General features: G+C 47.8%; 2 protein-coding genes and 2 long non-coding RNA genes across 5 annotated transcripts; 2 read left to right on the top strand and 2 right to left on the bottom strand.

The window, feature by feature from the left end:
* Positions 1 to 1,115: 1,115 nt before the first annotated feature.
* On the top strand, positions 1,116 to 1,939 carry LOC120681301. The gene is made up of 3 exons (XM_039962811.1): positions 1,116 to 1,516; positions 1,645 to 1,797; positions 1,927 to 1,939. The coding sequence occupies exons 1-3, from the start codon at positions 1,116 to 1,118 to the stop codon at positions 1,937 to 1,939; spliced, it is 567 nt and encodes a 188-aa protein (XP_039818745.1).
* Positions 1,940 to 4,837: 2,898 nt separating this feature from the next.
* On the top strand, positions 4,838 to 7,748 carry LOC120683452. 2 transcript variants are annotated; one of them, XR_005678804.1, is made up of 6 exons: positions 4,838 to 5,341; positions 6,044 to 6,134; positions 6,505 to 6,624; positions 6,700 to 6,822; positions 7,126 to 7,249; positions 7,344 to 7,748. It is a non-coding gene; the product is annotated as an uncharacterized LOC120683452 (long non-coding RNA). The 2 variants fall into 2 exon arrangements; XR_005678803.1 differs by having other exon boundaries at positions 4,840 to 5,341; positions 7,126 to 7,258.
* Positions 7,749 to 8,007: 259 nt separating this feature from the next.
* On the bottom strand, positions 8,008 to 8,595 carry LOC120681300 (zinc finger protein 36-like). Its single transcript, XM_039962810.1, has 2 exons — positions 8,267 to 8,595; positions 8,008 to 8,134 (listed from the first exon to the last, which is right to left on the bottom strand). The coding sequence occupies exons 1-2, from the start codon at positions 8,593 to 8,595 to the stop codon at positions 8,008 to 8,010; spliced, it is 456 nt and encodes a 151-aa protein (XP_039818744.1).
* A 3,618-nt stretch (positions 8,596 to 12,213) lies between these two features.
* Positions 12,214 to 13,126, bottom strand: LOC120680565. The gene is made up of 2 exons (XR_005677714.1): positions 12,838 to 13,126; positions 12,214 to 12,740 (listed from the first exon to the last, which is right to left on the bottom strand). It is a non-coding gene; the product is annotated as an uncharacterized LOC120680565 (long non-coding RNA).
* Between the last annotated feature and the right edge of the window lie 4,519 nt (positions 13,127 to 17,645).

Below are 17,645 nucleotides of genomic sequence, written 5' to 3'. Positions count from 1 at the left end.
TGGTTAATTTAGATGAGGGTTAATGTTACTTTAGATTATATCTATACAGATAATAACAGAGGTATGCAATCAAAATATATATTTAGAAAACAAAAGATTTTTAGAAATTGTCTTTTTGAATAATCTTAGGGTTAATGTGAAAATTGCAAAATATATCTCTGGATATATATAGTAAGATGTACTCCCTCCATCCCAAAAAACAAGTCATCCTAGAAGTTTTAGGACAAATTAACAAGAATGTAAAATGACCATGTTTGCCACTATTATTAGCCATATTTGATTCTAATTTATTCTTGCATGCACATGCACTTTCTAAATAGGGTAAAATAACTTGTTTTTTGGGACAAATTTTGAATTCTAGAATGACTTGTTTTTTTTGGGGGCGGAGGGAGTAGTGCTTATCCCTACCATGATTTAGAGCACTACCCCAAAAACCCTCATCCATGCCGGTTAGCTATCCTACCAGTAAGTATGCAAATGCCATATGGATACTCGTCTATCCATGCAGGCACGGATAGTCAAAGAATTAGCAAATTATATATACCAAGTGCCACACAAATCTTAAGAAAAGATACGGATGTGATTAAAAATGTTTGGTATCATTTATGTAATACTAATACAATAAAATGAATCAATTAACTGAGAGAGAGAGAGAGATCATGTGATAGTTGTGTACAACAGAGCACTAGAGTCTTGAAATTTCTTGGAGATTAAGTCAACTGATAGTTGCCAAACTAAGCACTAATACCATGCTATCCTATGTGCTTGACAATGTCGGCTTGTTGGCAATAGTGGTATGACCATGCATGATCAGAACCATGCAACTAATGCGCGCACGTGTATGTGCGTATCTTAACATTATTCACCAAAAATATATATTATACAATAAAATATGATTATGCATGATTTGATATCTATGACCTTACTATTAAGCAATCACTAGTTGACTTCATATCAAAGTTGATTTTCCTATTAATTGAAACCGGCGGGAAAAGATTCGCCACAGGATCTATAAATAGCCGTCCTTTTCTTGTAATTCTTCACATCTCAAGAGCCCTCTTCATATAGTTCAAACTAGCTAGTAGCAATTGTTTGACTACCTAACGCTTGTCTCCATGGATCCCATCAATTTCAATGGAGAGTGGAGTGCCTCTGAGATCCAAATAGTGAGATCACTCATCGCTAGGTACAATGCCAACAATAGTTATGTTGGTGACATGAACAAGAAGAACAATGATATTGTTAATGAAATCCAAGCAATGTTCCCCTTGAAGGCGAAGCATCAGGTAATCCGCTTGTATGCTAATCTTGTGGTGGAGATGATACAAAGCGGCACTGGCAACAACACCTACCACTTTGTAGAGGCAAGCGAGAACATTATGAACAACAACTATGAAATTCCAGTGAAGGATTCAACTATGAACAACACTAGGGTGGCACAAGATGTCCCATGTGGGCACCCCGCTCCTCAAATGAAGAGTCCGCTCACCGAATTTGGGACCATGGAGAAGCACAGGTTATTTTTGCTAGATATCGTTGACTCGTCTTACATGCACAATTTGTGATCCTTTTATGTATAGTTACATTATTTTTGGAATTAGTTGGCACACATTTCATATGAATTATTATTATTACACTCATTAGGAATGAGGTGACCAGGGACGTTGTGGACCACAACTTTGAAATTCCTATTAAGGATCCAACCATGGACAACATAAGGGCAGTACATGATGTTCCACGTAGTCAACCCGCTCCTCAGAAGAAGCTCACCGGGTTTTGGAACGAGGAGGAGCACAGGTTATTTTTGCTTGATATCTTTAAGTCTTGGAGTCCTCTTACATGCACAAGTTGTGATCTTTTATTTTTTTAATTGTTTTTGGAAATGATTGGCACACATTTCATGTGAATTATTATTGTACTTATTAGGACTGTGGTGTAGCATGTGGGATACATTTCTTAAACTCGACACCAAAAAAATGCTAAATCTCAACAGATGCTCTCATATGCAATAAATGCTTGAGATGTGAGGTTAGCTGGTTAGGGAAGGAAGGGTCAGAATTGGGGGATTTCATTTGAGGAATTGATCCTATTGAACTTAGAATGAGGGGTTTGGGGAGGTGACCAGACTAGTGAAGGAGATGAGCAATAGGAAGAGCTAGGAGGCATGGTGCAGCAGAGACTATGGTGATGAGGGAGCAAGCACTAGCTTTGAAGGGAGAAGTTTTGGTGGAAGGAAGAAGATGGTTGCTCATAGTGAGAAAAGAAAAAAAATTAAGATATAGGCATTGAATAATTGCATAGTCCGATGGAGTATTGATTGTCATGAAACTTGGTAATCTGGTGCTGTTTTAACTTATTTTAACTATATGGATAAGCTATAAATTCCTTTCCCATTGTCTCAACCTAAACCCTATCTCACTACAGGTTGTTTCTTCATGGTCTAAAAGTGTACGGCCGCGGCAACTGGAAGAATATCTCTAAGTACTTTGTCACCACTAGGACACCGGTGCAAATCTCTGGCCATGCTCAGAAGTACTTTCTCATGCAAGGGAACACTAGCCGCAAGCAGCGTTACAGCATCAATGATGTTGGCCTCCATGATATTGAGCCAGGGGTGCAAAACAACACTTCCGGACGGGAGGGGCATGCCTTCGATGGCGGCGCCAACAATCCGAACAACTATGGTGCTAGCGGCCAACACACCACCATGAACAACCCGGATCAAGTCCAATCGCCCATCCCTTATCACGCCAGTCAAGCCAATATTGACGGCAGCCAGGCGCCTGCCGGTGCCGGGGCTAGTAACCACCAGCAGATGGGTGCCACCAGTTCTTCTACAGTTCCAATAACGGAGGGGGCTGGGGGCTCCCAAGCGGCTTGGACTAGTGATCATCTGGAAGATTTCTTTTTTGAAGATGAAATGATGGATATGGGCGACATGTTCTAGGTGTCACATATGGTCTAGTATCTTTGGCAACCTGGATTGTTGAAGACATTATATGTGAGAGTTAATAAGTGTAGTAGTATACTACTACTAGTAATGGGGAGCGAATAATAATTTTGTACACATTGCAACTTGTATCAATGTGGTACTGTTTTATCATCGAGATGCTCGTGTTATTTGTTTAATACACATCAACTATGTTTGTATGGATTTTTCTGGTGTCTCTCGGCGTATCCCTTCCAATGGCGGCATCCGTCGCCATGCAGCGTGGCACAGGGTGCGTGCGTGTCGCAGGACAAGGCCCAGCGCGCGCTCACGCGCCGGTCCTGCGTCGATGGCACGATGCGTCGAGGCAAGCAGGCAGGCAGGTGGTATGGACCGCGTCACGGGTAACCAGACAGTCAAATCAAAAGCAGAGACACACCTCGTACCGGAACGCATGTCCTCGCCGGAGCATGGCGGAGCTAGTGGCTCCGCCCGCTCGCATTGCCCGTAACGTAGGCAAACAAACAATGAAATCGGTCGAGATGAGCTGCACGAGAGTCTGTCAGAGTCTGATCGGGTGATTGAGTGAACTTTTGTTCCCTAATTGGTAATTGCCTTCCATGCCCGACGAGACCGATCGACCAAGGAGGCCGGCCGGCAGCACGACACCAGCCAGCCAGCCAGGGATTCTCGCCCAACTCGATCCAATGGTTCAACCGCAACGCGCATGCATCATCCACGCACGCACGAACGCACAGGACCATGGCCCGTGCACCGGCTACATCTATCTACCGGCCGCCGCCTATAATGCGCGGCGCGCGTCGCGACACCGGCCGCGTCCTTCCTGCGCCGCTGCTCGCGCCACGGCCCTGCCGATCCGCGCGTGGAAAGGGGAGCCCGGTGGCACGGCGGCCCGGGCCGGAGGGCGCCGGCCGGGACACGAGGGACACGTGCAAAAGTTGGCAGGCGCGACGGGGAGCGAATCGGGAATTGGCCGGCGACGTCGTGCGCGCGCGCGGCAGGCGGCGGCGCCCAGTCGGCCTCGCGTCATCGGCCGGCCGGCCGGCCGCGCGTGCGCTACTGTGCACCGTGCTCGCATGCCAGCGCGCCACCGCTCGCGCCCGGTCCCCACCACCCCCGGGCCCGGCGGGGGCTAGCTGCCAGCGATGTACGCCGCGCGTGGGGCCCGGCCGGCGCCCTGCCGCGCGCGTACGCTCCGGCAGTGTCAAGCGTGCTGCCACGACGCGCAGGTACGCACGCAGTGCGGTTGTCTACCGAAGTCCTGGCAGCGATGGGGCGCCGTGAACTCAGCTGATGAGATGAGATTCTACTGGTTCGCAACTCGGCGGCAAGTTCCCCATCTGCCCATCTAGGGTGTTCTTAAACAGTTCTCGAGGTCTATAACCAGAGGAGCATCAAATCTGACAAGTGGCCTAATGAGTAAAAAAATTAACAGGCCTAATGAGTAAAAAAAATAACAGGCCTAGATGAAAGCAACCAACTTCACAGGCCCGGCCCGTAACTTCTGGTGACACTGATAAGGAAGGAACAGGCATTTGGGCCCCCATTCAAGAAAGGCCTTTTGGGCCCATATACACCTGACAGGTGGTGGTCACGTACCGGGTCCACACTCCACAGACTTCCATCCCTCCACTCCATGGTTGACGGTTCTGCCCTTCCGTTACATTCACCATTCAGATCCAGCCGCGTGGCCGCGCACGCAGCTACTAGCTATTAGAACCTCGAAGCCGGCGGACAGCAGGATAGGCGGCCGATTTCATCACTCTTTTCGCTGGACCGGAACTGGAGCTGGTGGCTGAAGTAGTGTGAAAAAAAAATACTATTAATTGGTTGGTGGTCGGAAACTGGTGCTGAAGCGGTGTAAAAGAAAAATAATGTTGGACTTTGTGAGTTTGTGATGAAAAAGCTATGTCTATTCTCCGAAGAAATTAGGATTACTTATCTTGTCTCATTGTGTGGTAAGGTGCAGTTGAAGCTTCTGCTAGTTAAATTGCCAAAATATGGTATGGATAGACAGTTGGAGAGGTGCTTACAAAATTAGTATGTTGAGCACTTTCTAGAAACACTGTCAGTGTTAGTAATATGATGTGATAATTTGCCACATTCTGAACGAAAAAAATTTAGGATGTTTTGTTTATTTGCTTGACGAAAAAGCGGAGCTTGTTGCAAATTTGTTTATGAGTTGTATTGAATATGTTGGGCCTTTGTTGCTCGCTCTCATTCTATTGACTTTTCATTACTTTTGTTGTGTGGAAGGTGCGCACATACAAATACATTCGGCTGCAGGAGCAACAAGCTAAAGTCAAACAAAAATCGTTCGCAGGTTGCAGTTCCGTCAAGTTCAGAGAATGCAAACTACTGTAGAAAGTTAACCATCTGCAGAGCACAAAGGTCGTGATTTTAATCTCTTATCATTGTTTTCTTGATATACTCAAAGTACTTCACTTTAGGTACGGGTGCAGAGTTACTCCTACTTTTCATCTTTAGATCCAGCAGTTCATGTTGGAGAATGCTGCTAACAGAAGTGCCCAATTCAGTTGTCTCTTAAGTTGAAATCACATCTGAGTTAATTTGAACTGATAAGCATCAGTATTCACATTCCGCTCTAGTCATATTCCCAAATAAAATCAATCTGACAAGAGTGCTCGCACCTTGGTTCAGCTGTCTCCTAAACTGAAACTACACGAGTTCGAATGATGATTGTCAGTGTTCATGTTTCACTCTAGCCACATTCAACTGAACACTAACTAGTGAGTGAAGTACCATTCTAACTGAACAGTTTATGATAGGCTTAAACTTATCTGTCTTTTTTTTTGAGCAATTAAACTTATCTGTCTTTAACATAGCCAGTTTTCATCTTGGTGTGACGTTATCTTGTCTTGGATGTGTCTGGTTCAATATTTACTTCCAACTAGGTCTGATCGACTACTTAGTAGCATTATAACATAAGTAGTGGAACTATCTTCCTAAATGAGGAAGATGACCTTTCTCCCCTCCGTTCCTGCATCTTGTCCATAGACCAGGGTCTTCAAATTACTGTGATATGTCTACAACTGCATGGTTATAATATTTGTGAACTATCCTGTTATACAGTGAAGATTCTAAAGGTGGGGGAGGATTCTTGGCTGGATTTCTTATAGGGGGAGCAATCTTTGGAACATTGGGATATGTCTTTGCTCCTCAGGTATTGCCAAAGCTTCAAAGTATTCTTCACTGACACATGTACAATAAATCCCTGCAATAGAATATAGAATCATCATCTTTGCTTAGAAACACTCAGAGTAGCCAACAGAAACTCCAGCAGGCATAAAGCTGAATTTATGGTGTAAACGAGCTCAAACATGTGCTTCTCATTTGCCGCCGTGGATTTTTAACTAAAACATCTTGCACATGACCTACTAACTTGTAGTTGATAACTGATGGAAAAAAAAGAACACTTTTGTGTCTTGTCTGTACTAATCTTGCTCTTGATGCTATTATATGTTATTTTCTTGCTTACAAGTTACAACCTTTATTTAAAAGGTGGTTGTTAACTACTCAGCATACTTGAGCAGATCAGCAGAACATTGGACTCTTTGTTGGATGAAAATGGACAAGATAGTGAATCTGATGAAACTGGCCTCCAAAGGGTTCCAGGACCACGGCGTGGTCAATATTATGATGAAGGCTTAGAGGTATGGAATCAAATATACATGCAATGCTTTTATTCTATAGATAAGATTGATAGCTAATATCCTGAATGCATCCAGAAAACTCGTCAAACACTGGGCGACAAGATAAGCCAACTGAATCTGGCAATTGACAAAGCTGCTTCGCGGCTGAAGCGTGTCACTGGCAATGTGGAAAATGAGGCTGTGATAGACGAAACTGAAGTAGAGCCTTCCTAGAACTTGTACCTTTCAGTTTTCTATTTTCTGAAGAATTGCTATTTGTGTAAACTGAACACCCTGAAATATAGTATGTGATTTATGCCTTCCATACCCAGTCTCAACCCTACACGCTATTGTATAAATTCTTCATTTTGATTAATTGAAAATAGCTGCTTAGAAAATTCTACAGCATATGTGCTCGAGATATTCAGTTACAAATCGATTCAATTTAGACAGATGCGTGTATTGTTTCTGTAGAACTTCTGTTTGTCAACTAACTCTGTACCCGTTCAAATGAACTTGCAGATTGAGATATCCTCATTGAGTGATAGTGAGCATGTGGTGGAGAACTTAAACGAACATGGTTTTGTGCAAGGTGAAAGTGCAACATAATCATCATTCAGAAAAGGTTCAGCATCAGGAGTTGCAGGTTCATCCTGTGAGTCACATTTCTGCATTTTCTCCGAGTCTCATGTCAAGAGTGTTAAGCTAAGGCATGATGATCTTTTTGACATAAATTTCAGGTGAACGTCAGATTCTGCGTGCAAGCTGGAGAGCTGAAGCTGGGTAGTCTGTTTAACCGATTGGCAGAATGGAAATGATTCGCATTCGCAGCTAGGATCTTTGTACTCTTGGAATTTTCTCGGATATTTCTGCCTCTTTTGAAGCCGTAGTTATGGGATAAGCAAAAGAATCCAAGGACTTGTCTGCCTTAGCTTGATGCCATCGATGTACTAAGTAATGTTTTAGCTGATTGCTTCTTACAGCTCGGAGATAAAATGAAATGGCACTTCATAAACTAAATCTACTAGTTGGCAGCTTGGCATCGTCGGTGCCGCCTCAGAACTGTCGGAAATCTATGCAACCACACCACCTTGCCGCCGGAGAAATGATTGTGCACTTAGATGACCTCGAGGCATCAAGGCATATATTTGACTTGTATTTTTTTTTATACTTCAGCAATCAGCATCTCTTTCTCTTGTTGCCGTCATTCGGAGGCTTGTCCTTACCCTACACTCGTCGCCAAACTACCAGAGCGTTCCTTTCCAATTTCCATTCAATGGCAGTTCGAAAATCTTGTGCCGTTAATTATTCGATGAAAAAATAATATGAAATGCACAGCAAAAAAAATCACACATCATCATCATCACGAAGATAACCAAAAAACATCTCTCCATGATTTTTCGTTCACGGCCACCAGAGGCGCAGCTCCAGGTCGACGTCCTTGTCATCCCCCTCCTCCTCCTCGTCGCTCACCTCGCACCGGTCGTGCACGGGAGCCAGCGCCACGGGCGCGGAGAGCAGCACGTCCCCGCTGGGAATGAACACGGCGCCGGCGGCATTGGAGTTCAGGATCGGGCACAGCACCGCGTACTTGGTCGCCGCCGCGTGCGGCGCCTCGTCCGCGACCTGCGCCGCCGCCGCCGCGGCCCCGAGCTGCGCCTGCGCCGCGGCGGCGCCGCCGTGGTGGCCGCCGCGCATCTTGGCGCGGTCGCGGCGGTGCACGTTCATGTGCCCGCCCAGCGCCTGCGCAGACCTGAACTCGCGGCGGCAGAACGCGCACGTGTACGACCGCGGCGGATACGCCCCGCCCAGGCCGTCGTCGTCGTCCGCGGCATCCTCAGGCGCGTGCCACCCGATGGCGGCCGCAGCCGCCGGCCAGCCCCACATCACGGCGGGCTTGAGCCGGTGCTGCTGCAGCAGCTGCTGCTTCAGGAAGTGGTGCAGCGTGATGTGCTTGACTGGCGCAGGTTCGGTGCTGCTGGTAGGCGCCATTGATGGATCGGAGCTCGGCCTGTCTGACGTTGATGCTCTCGTGCTTTCGGCTCATACGACGACGGGACACGAGAGCGGTTTCGTTGCCGAGTATTTATACTAGCGCGTTGGTGGCGGGAGTGAGCGAGAGACAGTGGGAGGCGAGCTTTGGTTGTGTCACCGTGCTGTTGTGCTTTTGTTCCTGTCTGCATAGGCGAGACAGGGAGAAGGCCGTGAGAACTGGCTTGGGTTCTATCACCTGTGGAATGTGGATGCTGGGAGCTGATGGAGAGCCGTTGGAAGATGGAATAGCTAGCGTAGGAGTTCAAAGGCACAGCTGTGGTGCACTGGCTTCTTCGGTTTGGTTGACGCACGCTTTGCATCTGTGTTGGGATCAATGAGGTTTAGAATCTCGGTGAAACTGAAGTACCATGTTCAGTTCTGGAATCACATTGTTGGACAGTATTAACGGAGTTTTGTTCTAGCATGGTGGTCTATGTTTTTGTTACTCTATGGCTAAACAATAGAGACAAGAATTACTGCAATAACAACAAGGGTGAGAACTGAAAAGCATACATCCTCTGCACATTCGTAGCTTCCTGTTCACTACAATGTTAAATCATCACACGTTTAGTAGGCAGCCCGTTTCCAGAACCACACCTTTAAAATTTTCAGATGCTGCCGCCGCGAGTTCAGACCACCCCCACCCAACCACCCACACACGCACCCTAGAAAGTTTTTTCGGCATTTCAGTTTGCTAGATGCACGTAACCCAGAAGGTAAGGGCCGGTTTGGTAAATTTTCCATTTGATTCTGATTCTCTTTGAGAGAAGTGATTATGTAGCTGAAAATGATTCTCTTTTATTCTCTAGCGTAAGCTCTTAAAACTAAAATGGAGAATTACTCCGAAAAAGCTAGCTCCTACCCAAGAATCACTTCTCTCTAAAAAACTGTTTGACAGAGCTCCTACTGGATTTAGCAGAGAATTAGCTCCAGAAGCTCTGCCAAACGCACCCTAAAATATGTGGAGACAAACAGCTGATACCAGAGCATCCGGCAATCCGGCGTAATGCTGGCTGCCTGGCTACACTCAAAACCAGGGCAGCAGCCTCAGGCGCCAGTTACGTACAACAATTTCAGAATACAAGTATTACAGAAAGAAAGGGAAAGAAAGGAACACTTATACATGGCGACAAGCACAATACTAAAGTGAGGAACCCAACGACGTCCTCGCGTCCTTCAAGCTGTTGGATTGATCTCCACCAGTTGGCCCAACGACCAACTGGGCCCTTGACTCGAGTCTTGATCGGGGATGCCCAGCTTAACACGGTTGGTGGGCCTCCGTCGCGCAGTGCCATATAAAAGAGAGATGTGGGGTTGGTGGCTCGTGATACGAGATTCGCCGCCACCTAGTTTCACCACTGAAAACCTAGTCGCGACCCGATCTTCGCGAGGCGCTGAAGCGACGGGAAGCGCCACCGGCTTGCCATCGCCACTGCACCGCCACCGGCTTGCCATCGCCACTGCACCGCCACCGGCTTGCCACCGTCACTGCACCGCGCCTCTGCATCAAGCCACCGTCATCCTCTCCGACTCCGGCGCCATCACCACGATGCCACTGTGCTGCGCGTCGCTGCCTAGCGCAGAACTTCACCGACGAACCTACAGTGGCTCTGAACAAAGAAAGTAACCCCTCGATCTACACCCTACTCGATCCAATAATCTAACACAAGCATGTACTTTCAAGAAAGAAATCCAAAACAAGCGGACTTAATAGAAATTAAACAGTCCGATACTACACACTTAAACTAGGACTTTTTTGAGCTGCCATTGGACCGAGAGTTTCAGACAAGCCAAGTGAATCTAGCTTCCCTGAGTAGATTAAACTAACATACCGACCACAGGCTGAACCGTATCTGTTGTTGAATACAATATCCGGCTAGCTGTTCCATAGTGTCCGGCTAGCTAGTTGTTGAATCCTTGGTTGCTTCGCCTACATGTCCTTGCAAGACCTTCCCCATGCCGTCATGCTCTTCTAGAACGCATTTTTCTGCCTGTTACAATGGAGTTGCATTCAAGTTTACAGGTCTGTTTCCACAGTTCCTCGAACAGAGAGAACATATACATATATATAGTATATATAATATATATGCAAATGCATCCATATATTACTTGTGCAGGTGCGTCGCAGTTCTAGTTAACTACGGTTGTCGATGAGTCAGTTGGTGCGTTCTTGTCGTCCTCGTCTCTAGCTGTAGTTTTATTTGTATTTTGGGGGCATATGCTGAGAAACCATGCCGTTTAGTTGCCTGTTTTTTTAGCACAAAACGAGGGGCCTTTTCTTGCTACATGTGTATCAACTGATAGTAGTTTGACATCGATACCTGCTGAATGCTTGTATCATATATGTAATGCGTAAGTAGATAGGTTTGCACAAGTGTTTCAACACTTTACCCCAGGAAAAATATAGTTTCAGAGATATTAAAAAAAGACATACTGGTCATCAAACAACAGCTAGCAGTGGACAGACTGAGTCATAGACGACTGAAAAAAGTGGTGGCATTCTTATTCGCGTTGCCGTTGGGTAAGCTGCGGTTAAACCCATGCCCATACCCGTAATTATCCATCCCCATATTACCCATCCCTAAATATAAGGGTAATTATCCAATGGATGTGGGTATACCCAACGGATAAAAGAAGGCTAAGCACTCCGCCGGCTAGCCGCAAAGGAAGGGCTCCCCCGCTACTCTATCGTTGTGGAGCTTGTAATCAATATGCCAAAGCCAATTAATCAAAAACAGAGTACAACACAAGGGTTCAATCGGCGAGCTCGCGATGCTGCTCTGCTTCTTCATCACTCGTATCACAGAGCAGCAAAGCAGAGCATCAGAGAGGGATGAGCATCAAGCAACGCTAGCTAGTGCATGCCAGCAGGCAGGCGTGGCCGTGTGAGGAATCAAGCAACAAGGAAGGATAGTTAGTGCATGCTAGCAGGCAGGCGTGACCGCGTGAGTAATCAAGCAACAAGGAAGGAAGGAGGAGTGCGCGGCGGGGGGCACTGTCTTGATGGCGGCGAGGCCCCGGTACGCAACGGCGCTGGCGGCGGCGTGGACGAGGCGTGCAACGAGGAGTGCGAGGAGCGGCGCGGCGATGAGCGCCAGCAGCTCGTAGCGCACGAGGCAGCCATCCAGGTGCAGCGCTAGCTCTGCCACCGTCTCCATGGCCGTCGTCGCCGCCGCTCGCGGCGCCCGGATTCGATCGGATTGGCGTGGTATCCCGGGTAACAAGTAAAATGGATATTATCCTCGCATACCCTACCCGTATCCGCACTGAAACGGGTAATCCATACCCTCCCCAAACAGTATGGTATGGATTTGGGTATGGATGGTGGATATCCATTGGCATCTTGAATTCTTATGGTGACATATTGTGTGCAAAATTCGGTGGCCAGCGCTGCACTGGCCCTGTTTGTTTCCGCTTTTCTGGATCTCGCTTTTCTGAGAATCAGGATTTTGAGATAAGCCAGCTGCCTGGAGAATCGGCTGCCTGGATAAGCTAGGTGTTTGGCAAGCCTGATTAGTTTGACCCGATTCTCTGAGTTAAGTGGTAAAATATCTGAAATGCCCTTGAGACTGATGATATCTCATTTTTTTCTGAATACGAGCAAATTCAATAATTCTTATATTTTTTTAGTATCTTGACTACATAATAGATCAAATAGATTAATATCACAAATAGACCACTAGGTGTAGCAGCGCCAATTTCTAAACTACGAGTACATAAATGATGAATACAACTAGATCACGAAACCATAGCGGTAGCGATTGCATCTCGAAATGCATTCATATCGACATCATCTCCAGTACCACCACCATCTCCATTTTGCCACAACCTTTCCTGATTTTTCCATCTAAAATACAAGGTTTATTAATCGAAAAAAGTGTAGTACCAACTAATTCCTATGCACATACCACTAATCTGCAGCATTCCATCCATCCATGTATCAACTACTAGTCAGGGCTGGTCGTTCTCCAATCGGAGGGGAAAAATGGGCAGTGGCTCACCTTGGCTTAGGGGCGCCGCATAGGGGGTTCACGGAGGCCGTGCGGAGCTGCTCCAGGTAGGGGACGGCAAGGGCGCCACTAGGGGCCGGCGGTGCTGCAGATCTGCTCGAAGTTGTTGGAGGGAAGGCCGGAAGGGGCAGAAGAAGTCAGGGGCCGGCGGCACTGCACCAAACGGAGAAAAAAAAGGGCGGCGGCGCACCTTAGTCACAGCGGCGGCGGCGCGATTCCAGGAGAGGGCGGCGGTGCAGCAGAAGGCCGCCGGCGCAGGAGAGGGGTGGGGGCGGGCCGACGTGCAACAGGGCGAGCACGGCACGTGGGAGGGCAGCAGCAGCAAGGGAGGGCGGCGGCGCGGCAGCAGGGGCGGGCGGACGGCGGTGCAGTAGCAGGGAAGGGAGGGTGGCAGTGCTGCAGCAAGGGAGAGAGGGCGGCCGCGCGGCAGCAGAGGCGGTCGGGGAGAGTGCAGCAGCAGGGAAGGAGGGCGGCGGCGCTGCAGCAGGAGGAGCAGGGCGGCGGCGCAGGGGTCGGGGAGCTCCTGCGCCCGCTGGCCGCCTCCGCCCGCGGTCGGCGCGGCAGCAGGGGTGGGCGGCGTCGGGAGAGAGACGAAGGGCAGCAACGAAAAAAGCCCATCGCTTACCAGCGAAGCGAGCTCGGGGACGCGTCGGTGGGAATCGTGATTCACGTTGTCTCCATGATTTCCACGGAAGCGGCGTTCCAAACAATCGGATTTTATTCGAGGCGTTTGGGTGGGTTTCTTGCTTTTCTCCACCGAAAATCTGCTTATAAGCAGAAACAAACAGGGCCATTGTTTGGTCGTTAGAATTTTCTTTTTTTTTTAAAAAAAAAGCGTGTTTGAACAATGTGTGTTCTTTTTGCTTTTTGATCCTTTGTTGTGAATTTTTGCTCTGGCCAGCCCGGTTTCATGGTTTTTTTTAAAAAAACTTTTGATCTTTGAGGTGAATATATATAAGCATTTTGAACTCTCCGTGTCCTTCAACTAGTCAAGAAATCTTGCATTGCTCACTTTGTGTACATTAGGTGGAAATTCAAGCTAGGGCAAATTTTGTCCCTATTTAGCCGAAGGAACTAGAACGCACTGCTGAATCTTCTCTGGTTTTCAATGTATTCCAGGTATATGCCAGAGTTCAACGTACGCAATCTCCCCCCGAAAGTTTGTTATGGCAACACTGAAGCAAAGGTCACCATACACGTCACAAGTATTTAGTGCAACCAGAAGACATAGTAGAAGTTCGATGAGATTGAGAATCACAGGTAAGACACATCTTGGTCTCTTGGATCAATGTGCGCGGCACCAACATCCCATAGAGCGTAGACCATAGTATATCGGCCGCCGCCGGCCGGTATCCCACTCCACACATCACACTGATTAATAAAATAAAAAAAGATGATTTTTACTGACAAGAAAAAAAAATACGGGAAGTCTAGAGGGGGCGGGGCGGGCTGCATTAGTTGTGCCAGAATGTGTCGACAAGCCCATAACGCAGTACTGGCCCAGTCAGCTAACTGGTCTGGAATGAAACCGGGCCCATGACGGCCCATTTTCTAACGCGACTCGGCTACTAGGCCCGAAGACTTGGCTGGGCAGAATTGCTCACCTTGCTGAGCTTCTGCTGGGTGGGTGACTTGGTGTCTTGGTGAGGCGCTTGTGCTCCAGATCCCATCGCGCGCAGCGGCGGGCTTCTCCGGCGCCACTCGGCGCGGCGCGCCCGCGTGGTCCTCCGCCGACCGACGCACCGCCACCGCGCCGTTCCTTCGCACCACGGGCGGGGGCCGGCCGCGGCCAATGGCGAGCGCGGAACATGTGGGGAGGCGTGGGGGTCGACGGATCGTGGAGGGACGCATGCTCGCACATGGCCCCCCGCCTCGGCGGCCGCGCCCGGCTGCACGGCGCACGTGCGACGGACAGCGCCCCGGTCCTCGGCCTCCTCCCGCCTCCCCGCTCTCTCCCTCAATCTCGATCTCCATGATGCTGCGCGCACGCTCCGGCCACACGCATGCGTGCGCCTGCGTGGCCCCGAGCGATTTAGGTCGTAGGGCGCTCGAATATCTCGAGAGAGCCGCGCCCGGCCGGCCTGCCGGCCGGCAGCAAGGAGGTGGTCCGGTCCGGACGCGACGCCGGCGCACGGGAACGCATGCACAAACGCCATGCCGTCACGTGCACGACGGCCTACATACGGCTTGTCACTCCGACCCTGCACTACGGCTTAATTGGGGTTGTAGGGTAGCTCATCAGTAGCCGACTCTGCCGACTGCCGGCCGGCCGCCGGTTCATCACAAGTACTGGCAGTGGTTGATCGATCGATCGACTCATGAGTGATGAGTTGAGAGGTAGTGCATCATTCCTCTTAATAAAATAGTGCTCAGGTACGTTGAAAAAAAAGAGAGGTAATCCACAATGGCGGATCCGGCAGAGAGAGAGGGGTAGATCGAGCTGAATGGCAACAAGCAGGAGTCACATCGGTAGTAAGTAATTGCGTGTTTATTGGGTCATGCATCAGGTATTCAGGTAAGCCCCTGCGCGTTGTTTACTTGTACTTGCAATCGGAACTAACAGAGATTGAACATGACAGATGATCCGAAGAGCGGTTAACCATATTGAAACGAATATGGCACCATTTATTTCATTTCGAGTGATTTTGGTGATTGAATGACAACACAATCAATGAGACTAATATATTGTTAAGATGATCATTCTCATGCTTTTAGGTTCAAGTGATGACAAAAAGAGAGAAGATAAGCGTAGCTAGGCCGAAGGGCCGCCCCTACGGGGGTTCCGCTACCCGGTTTGCGGACGGGGGTCGAGGGGGAGCCGCTCCTCGCGGGTCTCGCTGCCCTGAAAGCTCTTCGGTCTAAAGGACAAGAATTGAAGAGACCGTGAAGAAATCCAAGTCAAAGAAATCAAGACAGAGATACTTCAGTAGCACCGGAAGAACCGATGCTATAGGCATCGGTGCATCCGATGGTTGTCGGATGATCCGATGGCCTGGCTTTTGATGCAAGCCTGTGAGGCACCAGTTGAACCGACGGATCCACAAAAGGCATCGGTGCATTGGGCATACTATGTTCCAGAGATGATGTAAAGTGCCCAGAAGAAGATTCTTCAACACCGGATGAACCGGTGATGCATCGGAGCAAAGCACCGGTGTAATGACGTCAGCAAACAGTGCGTCAGAAGCTCAACGACTACTTCGGGTCTGAGAGTGACCGGATGAACCGATGCTACCCCAGCCAGAGGCATCGGTTCATCCGATGATACACAGATTTTCTGCTGACTGTTGGAGCAACGGCTATAAGACTTGGTGGCCTATATATACGCCTCACTCCGGCCATTTGAAGTTTGCTGGAGTTGCTAGACTTCCCACACATACTCAAGAACACCTCCAAGCCATACAAAAACATCAAGATCATATCCTTAGCCCTTAGCACACTTTGAGAGTGTTGTGTAAAGAATTAGCTCTTAGTGAGTGAGATTGCAAGGCTTCGAGCCTTTGTGTTGTGGTTCATTAGCGAACCAAAATAAGAGCTTGGTGCGCCGGCACCTTGGAGCGTGAAGCTCGCCGGCAACGTCATCGACTCTTTGTATGGAGCGGCGACGACACTTTGTGCGGGGGACGTGGAGACCCACATCCTTTGTGGAGAAGCTCCTTAGTGGAACCCGGGGCCAAGGGGATCGTGATTGTGTTCACGGAAAAGACTTGGTGGTCGAGTAGCAATACTCTTAGTGAGTGCTACAACAACGTGGATGTAGGTGTGCCTTTGTGGCTAACCGAACCACGGGATAAACACCCGTGTCAAGAGTTTGCTATCTCCTATCCCGCTCTTTAAACTTCCGCATTTAATACTTGCAACATTTGTGCCTTTACTTTCATAGAATAGTTTCTTGTTAGGAAAGGCTAGGGTGCATAATTTTTTTGGGATAGGGGTTTCACTTTAGAACAACCTAGTTACACATCTAGATAGCTTGAATTAGTTTAAATTTTGTGCAAACTAGTTGGAGTCATAAATAATTTTTATTAGTACCTAATTCACTCCCTCCCCCTCTTAGGTTAGAGCACCCGATCCTTTCACATATGCATAGTAATCTTAGAAAGATTGAGCATATAGTATATAGTAGTAGTAGTTGATTAGTATTGGGTGGTCACATATTCTGTGAGCAGAATCAAGCATCCATCCATCATCCGCACGCCAGATCGCCAGACTTTTCCGTAGGTAAATAAACAACACCAAAGATAACATTTTGGGCCAGACTAGAGCTAGTAGTAAAAGCTGTGAGGGATCGGATATCTAGCTAGCTGGAGATGACAGGGGCGAATACATACTCCATCTGTTTTTAAATATATGACACCATTGACTTTTTTTCTTCATTTGACTATTCGTCTTTTCTATAAATATTTATGCAAATAGCCAAATCTTTAAGTTAGATTCCAGAGACTCTTGATAATAGATGTAAAGGTACTCATTTCACTTCATTTAACTAACTGATTAATTAAATAATATTGGTCAAAGTTGAAGAAAAAAATCAACGGTGTCATATAAAAAAGAACGGAGGGAGTAGGTAGCTAGATTTGACATGACAAATTAACAATTTGTTTAAGCCACTAAATTATATAGTTGAAAGGGTGACAAATCAATCATTATCAATCACAAGGGGGGTGTTGTGCACAAGCACACAATCAACTCTTGGTCGGTTAATATTTTTCTCTGTCGACCTTAAAAAAAATTAGAACACACGCGCATTTAATTTACTTTAGGTCAACACAACACCCCTTTATCGCACACTAAGCTGCTTCTATCCTCCTGTTCGTCACTTTACCAAGGGACCATATGCTACTTGGCGTACAATACATATTATTGGGGTCTGCTAATAGGTGTAGTGCTTATCTTTAGCGCGGCCATTTAGCTAAAGCCTCCACCCTGGCAAAGATGCCGTTCAGCCCTAAAATAATAATCGGGGGCTAATCGCCCGTTGGCTTTTGGTAATGGTGGTGG

This window comes from Panicum virgatum, chromosome 7N (genome assembly GCF_016808335.1).
Source record: "Panicum virgatum strain AP13 chromosome 7N, P.virgatum_v5, whole genome shotgun sequence".
Taxonomy (NCBI): Eukaryota; Viridiplantae; Streptophyta; class Magnoliopsida; order Poales; family Poaceae; genus Panicum; species Panicum virgatum.
The sequence above is the reverse complement of the archived record's forward strand: the minus strand, read 5'-3'. Positions and strand labels throughout refer to the sequence as shown.

Bases quoted from the DNA above. Each gene is read 5' to 3' on its own strand.
- LOC120681300 (XM_039962810.1), bottom strand. From the start codon at position 8,595: ATGGCGCCTACCAGCAGCACCGAACCTGCGCCAGTCAAGCACATCACG. The intron at 8,135-8,266 runs GCAGGCGCAGCT...GTTCATTCCCAG, and splicing joins CACGGCGGCGCCGCCGCGGC to CGGGGACGTGCTGCTCTCCG.
- LOC120681301 (XM_039962811.1), top strand. From the start codon at position 1,116: ATGGATCCCATCAATTTCAATGGAGAGTGGAGTGCCTCTGAGATCCAA. The intron at 1,517-1,644 runs GTTATTTTTGCT...TACACTCATTAG, and splicing joins GGGACCATGGAGAAGCACAG to GAATGAGGTGACCAGGGACG.